We start from the raw sequence: 17317 nt of genomic DNA, 5'->3' as shown, positions 1-17317 counted from the left end.
ATTGCTGGAACTGGTCAGGAAATCCAGCTTTGGTTTTAGTCAGATATACTGGAAAACAAAATTAAATTCTATAAAGGAGATCCTTAATGCAAGACATGTGTTTGCCTTTATATGGAAAGATTATGAAAAGACAATTTTAACTGTGCATCTTACCAAGAAAATGTGCAATAATCTGTTGCAGTAACATCTCCACAATACATCCTAAAACCCTTTTCCTTTTATTCCCATTGATACTCTGCATTTTCTTACAAGTGCTTTTGGGATGGGCCATATTATGGTAAGCAATGATATTCTTATATTCAACCAACGTTTTATTGTTTGGGGTTGAGTTCCCCACACACACAAAAAAATAAAGTATCTGAATGTTTAAGAAAATTCACTTTGGGGAAGAACAAAATATGGCTTTAAATAGATTTGAATCTCAAATCTAAGTGTACAATTATGTTCAGAGGTACAACTGGCCCCCTCATGTCAAAAATTCTTTGGAGAATTAAAAAATAAACCATGTAATATTGGCTAGCTGGTTTCTATGAGACAGTTTCCCTGTCACAGCAGCTTTCCTACAAATTCTCCTGTATGAGGCAAGCAACAAAACCAGCAAGATTAAGAGTAAATTAAAACCCATCCCTAGTTACAGCTCATTGGCAAGGGTATTCCAATGCTAAATTACAGACAGCCCATGACTGATTACAGGGACATTTCAAGGTCATCTTAGACAATTCCAGCATTCCTGCAATAAACAAATCCTTCAAGAACACATGAGGATCTATGTCCAAGACATTCAAGTGCATACAGGCTTTGCCACAGCTCTAGAGTGCACTGGTAGCAACTCCAACACTTAAAAAGGCATTTGAAGTTCTTAGTCTTTTTTCGTGTTCCAAGGATTTTTAAAACCTCTTTTCAACAACAGCTGATAACAAGGCTCTGAACAGGACAAGGCCAAATTCACCAAATGAGCTTCAAACTAATTTTTCTGATCCTGATAACCTGGGGGCAGGGGAGCAGAAATCAGAGCAGCAAGTCCTCCTGTTGCAGGTCAGGCATTTCACCCAGCTCCTGCAGCACAGTTCTCCTGCTGAGCCTGGACAGAACCATCCAGCCATGTTAAATATTTATACAACTTCTGCTGATAAAGTTTCCAGGTGACAAAGATTGATACTAGAATAAGTAATGAAGACAGGTTACTGTTACAGACTGCTAGATGATTCAGCCTGAGGATAACATCAAGCTACATTGAATATGACCAAGCTCATTGAAAATAGCAGGTTTGAGGAGAGCTGTGTGAGACACCTCAGTCAGTCCCTCTCCTTGTCACTGCAGCCTGATAGATGACACTCATCAGGAAATGGCAGCAAATTCCAAGGCATCTCAAAAGAAAAGTAGGGATAAATAGCTGGAGGCTGTCTTTCTTCAGCCATTTAATAGTAGAAAACAAGACACCATTTATAGGAGAGTTGCATCACTAAATACTAGAATATCTGCAACAAAAAGGATGAACAGTTTGTGATGGTGGCAGCTGACCAAGGCAGAGACAAAAGGAAACACTTCCACTGACCTAAGCAGCAGCTGAGTGGAATACCTGGATGAACTTAATTGATTCAGGAGCTCTATAGGACACATGGAAAGAAGAGATATCAGGCTTATTACCTGATAATCTTAATTTACCTGACAACAGCAAGATGACACCTGTTGAAGTATCACACTCTGGGGAAAGTTTCAACTCAGATTTCATAAGCAGAGGAAGCAGCTCACAATAAAAACACATGCAAAGATCATCAGTTGCCACAACACACTAAAAAAACCTTCCAGAAAGCATTTGAAGTGTCCCTTTTCAAAGGCTTTTTTAAGTAGATTCCCTAGAGAGAAGGGGGGAAGGCTTTTGTGTACCCAAGGGCCTGGTTTTAAAACACCACACTCCACACAAACACAAAGACAAAAACATGTGTCAAAACCAATCACTGAGCACTTTCCCACAGCAGAAAAAGGGCATTACTGGAGTTTAGCCATCATTCATCATGGACAGCACATCCTGACCAGCACAGACAACCTGGATGAAGAGAACAGAAAGTGAGATGGCAGAGTCTGAACCACTTCACAGCACCAGATCTGAAAAAGGGTGGTTGAACAAATCTGGAGAATGAGCACAGACAGAAATATCAGGTGAACTCAAAGAAGATGAAGTGATGTGACTAGAAGGAGGACATGACCATAAACTTCATGGAGAGGTGGGCTCTGAACTATCAATCCCAGAAACAGGACCAGGGGTCACAGTACCTGTGGAGCCACAATAACTCCTAGGATTTGTCTGCCCTACACTCATGCCAGGGTGTCCCAGTCCCTGCTCTCCATCCCATTATTGCCACCCTGAGCAATCTGTTTCTATTCAAGGCCCCACAAACATCTGATCCATTTCAGCACTTAATCCATCCTGCCCTCCTGGAACACACTTGAAACTTTACCTGTATTGATCATATTGCCAGGCACTACTTTAAATGCAGGGTGTAGGCACTCACAAAAACAATGGCACAGAGCAAGGGATGCTGACCACCTTTCCTACCTGCCAGAACTCTACTGGCAGAGCTATCTTGCTGGACAAAGCTGGTATATATCAAAATAAATACTTATTATGGCTACAGGAATTTGCAGCTGATAAAGCAAAAGGAGTAGTGAGTTTATTTTACAGGAAAACATTACTACTATCAGTTAGAGACAAGCTTATCATTAAAATAACAATGAATTCTACACCTGCTTGAGTTTTATAGCTCTGTCATTTAACTGCAAACAAGTTTAAGTGTTCCTCTTGCTTTCAAAAATTCCTCTACCAAGGCAACAATTATTCTTCAGGTTTTCATACAGCATTGAGAATTCAAGCTTATACTTTTGTAAAAGCTTCCTTTATTAGTTTTTGCACTGTACCACAGGAGAACAACAGGAATCTCCTTGAAAGGATTATTACAAAAGATTTAAGAATTTTATAAATCTCACATGGAAATTTAGATAGAATTTCAAACACAAGTTTCTAGTATTTGTGAATGCAGGTCTCTGTTTTTACAAGACAATGCCAAACCACAATTCATTCACTGGAGAGCAGAGTGAATTTACATGTGCAGCTATAACAGAACCACCCTGACAAGTCCATTTGGGGAGTGCTCCCCACAGCAAAGAACACTACACTGCTCCATTGGAGCTAGGCAGTACAATTTGTAATATCACAGAGTTTCAGCAGTAAACAAAAACCCCATCAGATGAGAACATACCTGTATGAAGCTGGACTTTCCCAATGACTCCCTCTACCAGGCCCAGACAAATGGGATTCCAAGCCAGAAGAAGATCAGTGGCTGCAAAAAAAGAACAAAGCTCCTGTTTTTAAACAGTAAACCAAACAGGACAATTAAATTGAACAGTCACCCTTCTCCACTTTCCCCACTTTAGAGGGTGGAAAATGTAAAATAATTCCAGCAATAATAAGATGATGTACATGTCCATTTTTGCTTGCTATGAAAAAGTGACTAAGTTTTCAACATAAAGCCCTACCACAGATATTTTCCACATTTTTGAGGGGGGAAAGTAGCTTTAGGCAGCAGTGATTAAATTTAATGGAGGCTTAATTGTTCTCATATCCACTAGAATTTTTAATGTAAGCAAAATTTTACTGGCTGTAGTGAAACTGAATAGAGGTCACTGAGTTACCAAGCACAGCCTCAAAACCCAGCAGATGTTGACTTTCACCCCCAGCTCCCTCCCATTTGTATCCAATTACTATGACTTTCACATCCTCTTTCTATAAACACACACACACAGACACTTCCCCTTCTGTTCAAGCACTCTCCACAGGCACATGGAATATCAGAGCACACAAAGTTAAGGTTTAGGTTTCTAGTTCTCCAACTCTTAACAAATTCCAAAGAACCACATAGGAAGTAGAAGAGAAAGCAGGAAGAAAATGAGTTTCTAACTGTGCTGCAGTACCTGTTCAAGGATTTGAGAGTGGGGGGAAAAGGAAATTCCTAATTCAAATCTTTAAAGTGAAAACAAATACTTCAAAGCAAGTATCTGTGTAGGAGAGAAAAATCTCAAAGGAGAAGAAGCTTTTCTATACCATGAAGGACAAGCTTCTTATTATTTACTAAAACACACTTGTTCCAAGGTAAAAGAGCTTCTCCAGTTGTAACATCCAGACTGAATGTCGTAGCTATTGGTGTAAGTAGATGAATATTTGAAAGAACAAACTCACAAAAGAGTACAAATTATCTACATAAACACTTTATCTAAAATACCTCCGTTTCTTCTTGTAAATCTGAGATCTGCAGGTGACAACTGACAGTAGGATTTTTTTTTACACAGTTGTTTTAGAACACTGAATCATCCTTGAAAGATTTGTAATTGAGGCCTTGATATTCCAAGAACACACATTGTTTTCCCAGCTTCCAGCATAACATTTAATAGTACAAGATTCAGCTAATTTCCTCATTAAATACAAGCATTTCCATGAGCTACAGTAGAAATGGTTGCAGTCAGGGTAGATCTGGAATGAACTCATTAAATGGGATGGACACAGACAAGCAAGAACTAAAAGCCCACAGCAGCAGAATTTAAAGCCATGTTTGCAGCAGCATGCAGGGCTGCAATTAATGTGTGTAACCACACTGGACCAAATTCCTGTTTCTTCCTTTCTCTGGAGACTTTAGCTGCACAGAACCTCGTGTGAATCATGGCAGAATAAAATCAACTCCCTGGGGAGACTAACACAGCTGAGCATCAGGAAGTCAGTGACAGTGGGTGTGACAGGTTTGGTGTGCCCTCAGTCCCTGCTGAAGCACCTGAACACATCTTGTATCCTCCTGGCAGATTTGTGCTCATACAAAACGAGCCCTAGAACAGCCTGAGCTCAGTTTCACTCCAAATAACACTCAGGAGAATCTCTGTGCTGAGTGGGAAATCTGCACTGGCAGCAAAGAGGAATGCAGGCAGCCTTCCTCACTCCCAAACCTTCCCCCTTCCTTCCCAGTTCTGTCTAAACCCTTGGACTCTTCTACAGCTGCACTGCCTCACACTTCATCTACTCATTGCTCTCTTTGTAATTAGCCTTAAATTCATATTTCCACCTGCCAGTGGTATCAAGCAGCAAACAAAGCCAGACACAGGAGGAATTTAAAGAACCAAATCAGGGAAGGTTTGCCATGACCACCATAAGCTTGGTAATCTACAATACATTCTATGTCTTTCTAAAACTCTGATTTCCTGCTGTGATAAAGTATTATTAGCAAAAAAACCTCACTTGCTATCCGGAGCCTTCCTCTAGGAGTTTACAAGAGATAAAAAAAAATGAGGAAACAAGATTTTTGTTTTAACTAGAGGAATAAAGAAAGAAAATTTTAGACCTGCTATAAGAAAATAGAACACAAGAAAAAGGACATAAGAAAATAGAACATCTTACACAGATATTTTATTCCTCTTGTGGAATCCAAGCCTTCTACAGGAATCCTCCTACCCCAGCAGCAGAGACACAATGAGAAATGGCTCTAAACTTTAAGTACAGACAAATTTTGGAAAAGATGAGAATGCATTTGGAATCAAACATTCCACTGTGGAATGCAAATATTCCACTTTCAGAGTTTAAAGGCAGCAAATACAGACCCACCAGCTGGGCAGCACTGGCTCTCAGGTCAGGGTGATTATCAAGCTGCTCATGGTAAAGGCTGACTGCTTTAAGAAAACTTTCCTTGGGGAAGGCAGGGCATAGAGGAAAAAAAGACTCATTTAGCAATATATAAGGAGCTTACCATGTTTTTCTCAGTGTCCAAGAAAACCTAGATGCAAAGAAGCCTTACAGGAGAAATGCTTGCAGGCTATGAAAAAAACACCACTTGTGGAATCACAGACTTCCTTTTGGTGACAGCACCACAAAATTTGGTTTTCATACACTATTTCTAGATAATATTTTATAGGAAAGTATGTGTGACAGCACAGAAGCAAGGCAGTTGTTTGGTTTTTTGGTTTTTTTTTAACTAAATAAAGCAAATCTGATTCCAACCTGATTAGAACTTTGTTATTAGTTAGAATTCAGTTTCCTGTGTGACAATCCTATCTCAGCTCAGAGCCAACACCCAACCATGCTGAATAAATATCACTACAGAAAACACCAATATGAACCTCTAGCTCCTGATGAGTGCACTCTGGAAATAAGAGATGGATGAGCCAAACAAAATAAAGGTTTAAATATAATTTTCCCACTCAGGCCCAAAGATGGGCTTTCATGCTGAGTGCACTCCTATCCACTCTGTATAGGAAAAAGATGCCTCCAACTTTTGTCTAACACTAAAATTGATCAAGACTGTTTCCTTGAAGCCATTTGGGAAAACTGGCAGCAGCAATCTCCAGTCACTGTCTTGTATCTTTGAAAATTATAACCACTCTATATTTAAAATCATTACATAAGCAAAGATTCAGAGATCCAAAAATGTTAACTGGAAGCCTGCAGGATATAAGTATTGAACTGTATTATATTTTACAGAATTTAAGAGGCAACCTAAGATGGTAGACAGTGATACAGGCTACAGAAGGTACCCACATCCTTTTAAAGTCGTAAAAATAACCATACAAAATAAAACTGAAAATGTTCAGTTCAAAGTTTTCAGACAGTATACATGAAACCTGGCCACATTTGACTGCTGAATGCTGAAAGAACTCATGACAAGTTTGATTCTTGTTTTCTTTTTTAAAGAAATGCCTATCAGTAAGAATTAACCACCACAAGGCTCTGTCAAAGGAAACTGAACTTTCCTTACAGACAAAACAGACAATGTTTTGAGATATAATGTGAAATACAACTTATCAATAGTCACTCTTGTTTCCCCACACAAGCTTAACTTCCTATAAATGTCATACAGTCCTCCTTTAAACCTCACAGAGCCAGGAACAAAGACTTATCAACTTTAAACTGCAACACAGGGATGTTGAAACAGACTTCTTACAGTACTGTGCTGATGATAAAAGAGCAGTGCCAAAACAGTCACTGTCAATGGAAGCAGAAAGTCCAGAAAGAATCACTGTGAGCAGTGAGATGAGTCCCAGGGAAGATATTCCCTGACTTGAAGAATTCTCTGCTGCCCTCAATGTGTTTAAATTGGAGAGAACTGCCAGTGTTTGACAGCTCTTAACACTGATGGATACACTTGCTCACCAAGCTTCCATCCTGAAGTACAAAATTGCTCATTCTTTCTTTCCCTCATCCTACTAAATAAATTCAAGCTACTGAAACAAACGTTGGGGTTTTTTGCTGATTCCTGTCAGAGATAAATGACCACTGCAATGCATTTACCATTCACAGTGATTGTATCAGCATTCAGCTGCAGCACAACAGAAGTTCTGTCACAAATTCATAACAAAACCAGCTTTGATGTGATTGACTTCCACCACCACCACCACCCTCAGAGCTCACCAGCAGCACACAGAGCCTTGCACCACCAGATAAAGTCTCTTTCATTCTTTGTGTTTACACACACATAACCCTGATAAAGGTGATACAAAAGCAACTTGGAAGAGCATCAAAACCCAAAACTGCTTTCTGGCTCCTTCTGCAGTCTACCACCAGCTGAGCTGATCCAAGGTCAGGCACAAACTCTGATTAGAAAACAAACCACTGCTTTGGGATAAACCACTTGCTCAACACAGAATGGCTGGAGGCAAGGCTGGCAGCTTCCTCAGGAGAAGGCAGGAAGAAAAGATGATTTAATTTGTTATCATTTGAATCTAGCCCATAGTGCCTGGTTCAAGCCATGGAGCAGCTGTAATTATTTTTTCCGACCCTGCTGTAGTTCAGAGGGCACACACACCTCTCATGTCCCTTGCTGTTGGCATTTGGGAGTGAAGCTCAGCTAGGAAGTGTTTCCTGACAGTGTGTTCAATACAGAACATGCACATCATCCCTGGATTTCCTTCAGGTTACACCTACCTGAATGAGCATGGACATTCATGTGGCAGTTCTCAAAAAGTCTTCCTGGGGTCTGACAGAGCACTGATTCTCCATCATTTTCATCATTCAACACAAGCCATGGATATTTATATAGAAAAAATAAAAGCAGAATGACTCACTATGTACAGCCAAAATAAATCACGCAGCTCTGCTAATGTAAATTTTAACACCAGAAGTGTTAATTTTCAGGAAGAAGCTTCAATATTTTAAAATAGATTTAAGGGTGGGGTTTTTTTTTCCCTTTAAATTGTGTCTGATTTAGATCAAAAACAACAGCAAGGCTTTATTATTAGCATTATTTGACCTTTATGATCTCCTGTGGCTTCTCAAAAGAAAGTCTGCTTTCAAGTTCCAGTTCATCTTTGAATAGTGTTCTGGAATTTTAGCCAGGATTAAGAGATTACAAATTAACTGGGAAGACTTAAGAATATAAAGTTGAATTTCTTTCTCTTGGAGGAAATAAAGTACTACTTATACAAATAAAACTTAGGCTAATTGAGTTTTCTTTTCAACACAGACTTCTAAAACTGTCTTTAAGCTACTTGCAGAAAGATGAAGCATTAAGACATTGAGTATTACAAGCTCTTAATTGTCATGAAGTGTTAACTTTATTTACTGGCATGTTCTCCTCCAAACTTTAAACAAGTTATCCCTTGAGTTAATCACCTGCTTTTCTGGGACACTTCCCTTCAATATCTCAGCATTAAAAAAGATGACCACAAACAGGTCAAGTACAATTTAGTGACAGATTTAAAGCAGTGGGGACGGCAGCACGCAATAATAGACATTTATAGTGCTGCTGCCAAAGCAGGAAAAAGCAACTAACAAAAATGAATAAATGAATCCCTACTGCTCATCTTGATAAAGAAATACTTCTTTGTATTCTGGTGCAGCCAGAAAATCCCTTGAGTCACCAGGCATTGCTTGGGAAACTGGAAAACATACGGGAAATGTTCAGTTGTCTGGAGAGCCTCCAGTGCTACATGGAACCGCACAAGGAGCCCCTGTGCTAGGAGTGCAAACAAACTGCTGCCACCAGTGACTGCTCCAAACACAGTCTGAGCCTGTGCATCACTGCCTTCCGAACATTCTGATCAAATGCCACACCAAGAAAAACTAAATTAGCACATATCCCAAATATGTATGTTTATTTGTCCAGTAGAACATGTAAATAATTTTTATTGCGTGTATTATAAAACATAAAAAAGATAAGAGGTTTTTAATGGGTGAAATAAGCATTATTTTCAAACAGCGTTTATTTTTATTAATGGTACAAAGTATTTTCTTCCCACACCCCCGGTGGACTGCCTTGAGCACCCCCAAGGTGTGTGCACCCCACTTCAGAGACCACTGATGGCTAAATACATCCAAAAAGCTTTGATGTGCACCTCAGCCTTCGAGATAAGAATCAGCTCCTCACATCCCTTCCACAAACCTGTAAATACCACTCAGAAAATCACCCAGCAGGGACTCTTAAAATGCAAATAAGTGCCAAGCCACTGGAGCTCAGAGGGTTGGTTTTTTGCTTGGTTGGTTTGGCTTTATTTTGCTTTTCTTTTTAACTTTAGAGCTTCCTTTTATTCTTCACATTGCTGAACTCTGTTAGCAAACACATTTTCTCAGAAGTAAAATAGAAATGGAAAAAATATCTTTTATCCTTCCAAAAGCAACAACTCTGCACTAATTAATATTATTCCACACCAACACACATTCATTCCCATTTTTAGCTGATATTTCAACAGAGCTCAAGTTGTTTGAGGATATACCCTTAAAGCTAAGAAAGCAGTAGGCTGTCTACATTTTTTAAAATCCTATTTACTCTGCAAGAAGGAAACTATCAATCAGGCAGGAGAAAGATTTTATTCAAACCTACTTACAAACCTGACAGCTTAAACACTATGTTCACTCATTCTGAAGATTGTCTATTAAAAGTTTGCTCAGCTACAGCCATACTGAAAGAAGAACACAGGAAAGCTATCCTATGCTCAAAAATTTAAAACATAAACATTTACTGAGCAGAAGGATTTCACAATTATGGAAATTAGTTTGTTTTACTAATCACTGAGCTGACTTATGCTAATGCTCCTTAAGAGCCATGGGAGAATTACAGTGTGAGCCAAGTTGAAGCAAGGTAAAGTTTTCCCTCACCATCACCTGTTCTTCTGATGCCATAATTAAATTTCCTCTCTGACTGTCCAACTCATCAGTCTCAAAGCACAAGATGAGTTATGGATTGGGAACAACCATTTCTAACACTAAATATGGGAGTTATACTCAAAAATTTGGCATGTGTTTCAGGAACAGACAGGATTTCAAGCCACTACCACCCCCCGTATTCCTCCCTTTATTTCTATTTTCTTTTAATTGTTGGGGAAAATTTGACTACTCAGATAACAAGCAGCAACATATTATTTAAGTGTTACTGGAAGGCATGCAAATATAGGGAAAAACTTAACCATCACCCCATGTGCAAAAGTTGCTGTTTTTCCTTAACTGAGAAACAGACAAGGAAAAAAACTGAAAGATAACAATTAATGACAGACCAGCATATTTGCCATTCAGATCTTGCAACCAGCTCTTGGGCAAGGTTATTTACTTTTAAATTTGGCTCAGAATTCCGTTTTCCAGTTCAAAGGATGTTCAAGGGCCTTGTTTTCAGTGTTTCAGAGACTCAGCAAACACTGCTCCAGGGCTCTATTCAAGTAAGGTTTCTGCCTTAAAAGGAAAACCTCAGTGTTCAAATGCTATTTCATTCATTTGGGTTCAGCTTTTCAGGAAAAAAGTCCTCTCCCAGTTTTTATTGGGGAAGATGTGTGGAGCAAGAAAATACAACTGATGATTAAGTATTAATAGTCCTGACTACTAAAGCCAAGCTTTAATAAAAAACAGTTTCTGCACTACTTCCAAATTCTTCCTCTAGATACACAACCAATAAATTCTCCTCTTCTTCATACTCCACTCCCATTACTTTATTTTCTATCCCATTCCCATCTGCAACAGTTGTTTTGAAAGAACACAAGCAGCACATCAAACAAGTGGCTGCCTTGTCCTGCAGTTCAGAGTTTAAAACTTAAAATCACAAAAGTTTTCACGTTTCCTTACACATAAAGATGAAATATCACCCACACCAATAAACTGTGAAACAACCTAACAAGAAGAGCAGTGTTCTCATGAAAAAACGACAAGCCCTTGGTACAGATGCAGACCTTTCTTAATTGAAATCAGAGTCCTCTGTTCTAAATATTTTAGCTGCAGTTAGTCTGCAATTTCCTACTCAATATTTAGTTAATACTAACTGATGAGATCAAAGATGAGTCACTTCTGCCAGAAAAATACAAGCCAAAGAAATCCACTTGAATTAGATTCATTTTAATACTGGGGGAAGGAAAAAAAAAAAAAAAAAGAACCAGCAACATCAAGATATGAGGCATTAGCATTAGGAGTTTTTCCTGTATTTAAAACCTCAGGTCATTTCAGCATGAACAGGAATTCCAAGACATCTACACATCTGAGTTGGGACAAGTTTGGCATTTTCAGAACTCTTCATAGAAAGAAAAAGAGAAAAAAAAAGAGAGGGGAACACCCTTGTCATATTCAACTCATCACCTCCTAAGACTCTACAGGAAAGTAAAGAAACACCTCACCTCAAGGTGTATTTAATTCTCACCAGGCCAGGCTTTAACACACTACCTACCCACTTAAGTCTCAGTTTTAGTTTTACTATGTTCCATAAAAAGAACTGCAGGTGGAATTACAAAGTAGATTTTATTTATAAAAGGTACAAAATAATTTCTCTCTTATAAATATATAGGAAGATCTCATCTCAGAGTCAGCAGCTACCACAGTGACTAATGTATGCAATATTTAATCAGAGGCAGGATACAGAGCAGCCCAGCCCACTCCCCTGCTCCCCTCTGTTCTCTTTCCCAGGAAGGCAAAAGCAGCACCAGGGACCCAAGTGCTGCAGATTTTTTCAGCCTACATTCTCCAGCTAATGCAGATCAGCTCTGACATCTGGTTTGTCACAGACGCCACAAGGACGTGGTGCTGACAACCTAGAGAGGGGAGGGAACAGAGGAACAGAATGAGCAAGCAAGGGTGAGAAACAGTGCAGTACCCACTGCAGCTAAAAAGGTGTCAAAAAACAGCTTGAGGTTCCTTCTGAAGTGACTTGAAATACTAAAGTTCCAGCCTCCTGTGGAATTCATTGCCCAGAATAGATAGGCAGTTTCCAAGACATACTACTGAAATTCAGGAAGGCACTTTTGTATGAAACAATTCAGCAGCATGACTTCACAGCCAGGCTGTCACCCCTCAGAGCCCTGTCTAGGACTGCTCTGCAGAATAAAACTTAGTAATAAATGCTTTGGTGGCCGTGGCATCACTCCTTACACCATTCATTAGCTCAGGGCCTTCACTTGAGCGCTCCCAGGCTTGCACAAAGGAACTGCTCTTGCTCCTCCAGTCTGCAGCCATGAGGAGCAGCTCAGGAATTCTGACAAGTCACTTCTACATGACTCCTGCAATGCCTTGGAGGAGGAAGGCAAGCACACAGCTGGAATATTAGATGGCCTTATGATTTGTGATTCAGAGATGACTTCACACTATCAGACTAAGACACCTAACATGAAATGTGTCCCCTGCTACTCTGAAAATACTGTTTGGTAACACATCCCTCACTGAATGTATTTAAAGTGCATTGCTTCAGTTGCTGACTCACAACCATTTTCAACAGATGAAAATGAATTCTGTAACAATAAATTCCTAAAGTGTTTGTTTGAAACAAACAAATGGCCATCTGCCACTAGTTTACAGTTCCAGAGGTAAAACACAGCTTAACCCATCTAACTCAGGCAGAGGCAATGAAGTCTTTGAGCATGACATCCCCAAAAGCTGAGTTAAATTCCAATCTGTGTATCCCTCAAAATATTTGGTAGGGTTTTGTTCTCCAGAGCAATGGGAATCAGCACAGTTAGAAGAAACAGTTTTAGTAGAACTTCTCTGACATTACTGCCTGGAGTACTATCAAGGCCAGCACAATGATAATAGAAGCTTTACACCATAACAGTCTCATTCCTTCTACTGCTGCTAAAAAAAGCTGAGAAGAATTCAGTGCCTTCAATACTTTTTAGCCTTTACACACACATATATATGTATTCATATGCAAAAATAAACACAATTTATACAAACATCATCAATAAAAAAATATTTGTAATCTGTGTAGAACTATCAATCAAGAGCCACCCAGAGCATAAACAGAGTAATCCAAGAGTGAAATCCTGACCAAGACCTCATGTAAGGAAGGCATGGTTGAACAGCACATGTTTTTTCACTACACTGAAAAATGCACACTCTCAATAGCCAAATTATTAAAAAAAAAAGTCTGTGATGCCAAAGTGATTCATGGATTTCCTGCAGGTGACTCATTAGTGCTTTCACTTTAGAGAATTGAAAAAACCCAGAAACGTCTTGTAAACACAGGCTGACATCTTTCAAATGAGGGCCAACCTCAGACTTTGCTTATGGCAAATATTTACCAAGATTATTTGACTTTTTTTTTTTTAATTCAAGCTGTTATCTCCATGATTCAAAGAGGTCAGAAATACAGCTTTCAATATCGGCCAATTTCTGAACATGCCTTTATAGCTGAGGGAGGGGCGTACTTTCAAGCTTAGCATCAGCTCTTTAGATTCAGACCTACTCTCTCAAGTAATGATTTGCAAGGTTTACCAGTATTATCTATTTCAACCCATGAATGTGCAAAGATTAATTCAGAGCAGCCTCTGTGAGACAGAATTTTTAAAACCAAGGCCTCCAAAACCAAGCAGAGACACAGAGCCAGATCACAGCCTTTTGACAGATTATTAAACATGTCAATGAACACAAGTTATGACTTTGTTGTTTTTTTTTTTAACACAGCAGTGACTCATCACACAGAAATCCATTTACTCATTTCCAGGCATGAAACTGGCCCCAATAATAAATGGTCAAATGTAATAAAATTGCAAACTTGAGGATATGAAGTTTTGTCTTAATACAAGAAAGAGCTATTGATCCAAGAAACACTTCCTTGTGAGAGAACTGTTTCTTTCTTGGGCTTACTTTCTACCTGCTAAGGTATTTCATTTCAGTCCACTGTCAAGAAGATGATCCACAGAGAGGGCTGGAAAAACAAAGCTGCAAACACATGGGAATGGGAAAGCACTGCTAACAATTGAGAGTTTCAAGCGGGCCAGGGGACTTCAATATCACATTACCTTTAGTTAATCTGCAGGTCACACACAATAGGGATCACATGGAAACTGCCTGAAAACGCAGAGGCAGGCACAGGACAAAATGCTGCTTGAACAGCAGGCAGACAAACTGCTGGGCACTGGCAAAGCCTCCAGGAGGCTAAAGGACACCAAGAAAAAATAAAACGCAGCAATGGCTGCATGAAACCAAGGCACTGATGCTTTTAAATTTGAAGTTATCAAACACTAATCTCCAGAACTACAGATCATTAGTTGTTTTAATTACTGTGGGTCAAGGAAGAGCTTTCAGCCCATGCAGATGGCTGTAACCATCACAAACCTCAACCTGAGGGGTTTTCTCCCCTGTGAAAGCACACATTTCACTGAATAGCAGCACTGCCTGCTAGCTTAACACCAATTATTTTGTAAGGTCACTTGCAAATCAAAGCATTGCTGGATTAGTGAAGTTGATGGACAGGAATTAGTCATGCTAACTTGACACAGATTGCAATTTTATCTAAGAGACATAAACAAACTACACTGAGAAGACACAACTCAAGGATGAAAACATGACACAAGAAAGTGAAGTATGAAAAACAGTTCTTTGAAAAAACACAGATAACAACGGTATTTGATGTTTATGTTTAAAGTTTGACCAGCCTTTCACAGAAGCTCCTAAAGTCTACTGTACTTGGATAGCCAGCCTGGTCATATACATGTTTAGCCACCTTTTTTGGCATAACACAGATCCCAGTTTTAGAAAGCTCTAAGTAACATCTGTGCAGCCTGCCACATGTTTGGTGAAACACAGCTATTTAGAGTTTCTTTCTCATACAAGCAGGGTCAGCGTGGTCCTCTCCACCAAAACTACGTATTAGAATCACAGAGAATGACAAAAACTCATAGAATGGTTTGGCTCAGAAGGGACCTTAAAGACCACCTGGTTCCAACCTCCTGCCATGGGCAGGGAGCACACATGGCACAAAGCAAGGGTGGCATTTTATTTTAGAGACACCTTTACTCCTAGGTAGGACAGGATAACCACCATGGTTTCAAAATTCCCTTTTACACAGCTCAATTCTTGCTCGCGCTGCCTTCCCTTCAGTCTTGTACTAATACACAGTGGAGCCCTGAGCAATGGTCACACAGCCTTTCATCACTGAAAAATTCAGAAGCACTTCAGAAGCCACAGAATCACAGAACGTCGAAGGGCTGGAATGGACCTTACAGATGACCCAGTCCCTCCCGCTGTATCCACCTGTTCAGTTTCTGGAAGAGGCCACCACGGGACCCATCTGCCCACAGACGCAATGCCCGGGAGCATCCCTTATGTAAGGCGGACACCGGCCCCTCGCCCCAGCGATGCTCCCCGGGGATCACCGGCTGCCTACGGCCACCGGCACCGCTCCGGTCACACCGGGCGCGGAGCGGGGGCAGCGCTGCTTTATTACCGGGGAAACGACCGCACGGAGAGGCGCGGCAGCCGGGACACCGGGACCTCCCGCGGCCCGGGGCTGCTCCTGCGACCTGCGGGGCGACGGGCAGCGCTACCGACCCGCCGGGGACCGGCCCCGCCCGCTCCCGGCTGGCTCCCAGCCCGCCCTTGCCCGCGCAGGCGGCGGGCGCGGCCGCGGGGGTCTCCTCACCGGCTCGCAGCTGCAGGCTGCCGTCCCTCCGGCTGCACCAGAGCGCCCGCTCCCCGCTCTGCAGGATGTAGTGGTCCTTGGCTTGGAACAGCTCCATGCTGGCGCGGGGGAGCCGCCGGCGGAGAGGGACGGAGGGCGGCACGGGAGGAAGGGGCGCTCCCGCCACCGCCGCCGCCGCGCGCGGCCCCGGGGCGGAAGGGGGAATGGCCGGCGCGGGGGCGCGCGCTCCCGAGCAGCCGCGCGCACGCGGGCGCTGCCCCGGAGCCGGGGCGCGAGCGGGCGGAGCGGGCTCGAGCTCGGGTTCCGCTCCCGCCGCCGCACGTGACAGCGCCCGGCCCCGCCCCGCGCGCGCTTAAAGGGGTAGAGCAGGGGGCGGGGCCCGAGGGGGCGGGGCCTGTGCTGGAGGCGGGGTCTGCGAAGGGGAGGCGGAGGGTCTGCGGCCCCGGAGGTCGTACAGTGGTTTTTCCTCAGCTGCTTCCCCTCAGCTCGGCTCCCCTCAGCCCGGCTCCCCACAGCCCGGCTCCCCTCAGCCCGGCTCCCCACAGCCCAGCTCCCCTCAATCCCGCTCCCCTCAGCCCACCTTCCCTCAGCCCACCTTCCCTCGTCCCCGCTCCCCTCAGTCCGGATCTTCTCATCCCCTCTCCCCTGAGTTCCGCTCCCCTCAGCCCTCAGAAGGTGATACACGGTATAACTCGTGCTGAAAGGAAATCTCAGGACCACAGCACACGGCTCGTCGTTATGTTAAATATTTATCCAGAAGGCGGCATCTGATGAAAGGGCAAATCATTCCATTTCTTCAGCAGGCAACACTGGAAAATGTACATGCAAACTTGTCACTGCTGCAGACCCTTCCCAGCCTTACTGAGGGCTTGTCCACAAGCTTCCAGAGCTTTTGTTTCATCACAGAAGCTGAAGTCCCACTCGCTGTGAAATTGAGGAAGAGATGGACACAAACAGAAAGCATCCTGTCCTGCATACGGCCAGGGCAGGGATGGAGCAGCTCTGCTGGGCACCCGGCGTCCCAGTGAAGGGCTGCTGGCTGCTTCAATTCACAAACTAAAACATTTACCAATTATTGTTAAACCACCTACAGTAGGCGAAAAACATTACTTTCAAACCACTCTTTGAAAAGATCTGTTTTTCTCATACTATTTTTCTCCATTGATACATATTAGTGATGCTACAAAACACTAAGTGACTAAAGGACATTAAGAAATGAGAAATCTCATTATTAAATGTGAACATTCAAGAGCCAGGGAAGAGCTTGATTTTGGGAGGTACAGTCTAAAAAAGCATTTAAGTGCAGGCATGACTTTAAATGTATAATTTAAATAGCTTTAATAGAACATAACATCTTTTAAGATAAGTATGCACTTCAAGAACTTTTCTGCTTTGGGACTAGGAACTGAGCTTCTCAGTGGGTCCAAACATCATTTTTGCTCCCATATCTTTAGTCTGCACTA

The 17317-nt window shown here is 41.8% G+C and overlaps 1 protein-coding gene across 1 annotated transcript in view; it reads right to left on the bottom strand.

Annotated features, from left to right (window-relative positions):
* Positions 1-15997, bottom strand: part of INPP5F (inositol polyphosphate-5-phosphatase F) — a 38487-nt gene extending 22490 nt beyond the window's left edge. Inside the window, exons 1-2 of the mRNA XM_066554679.1 lie at positions 15855-15997; positions 3258-3338 (exon numbers count right to left, since the gene is read on the bottom strand). Of these exons, the coding sequence (XP_066410776.1) occupies positions 3258-3338; positions 15855-15951 (178 nt within the window). The 5' untranslated portion in view covers positions 15952-15997. The remainder of the gene's footprint in view (positions 1-3257; positions 3339-15854) is intronic.
* Positions 15998-17317: the final 1320 nt, after the last annotated feature.

The sequence above is a fragment of the Molothrus aeneus genome, chromosome 8 (assembly GCF_037042795.1).
Source record: "Molothrus aeneus isolate 106 chromosome 8, BPBGC_Maene_1.0, whole genome shotgun sequence".
NCBI classification, from domain to species: domain Eukaryota; kingdom Metazoa; phylum Chordata; class Aves; order Passeriformes; family Icteridae; genus Molothrus; species Molothrus aeneus.
The sequence above is the reverse complement of the archived record's forward strand: the minus strand, read 5'-3'. Positions and strand labels throughout refer to the sequence as shown.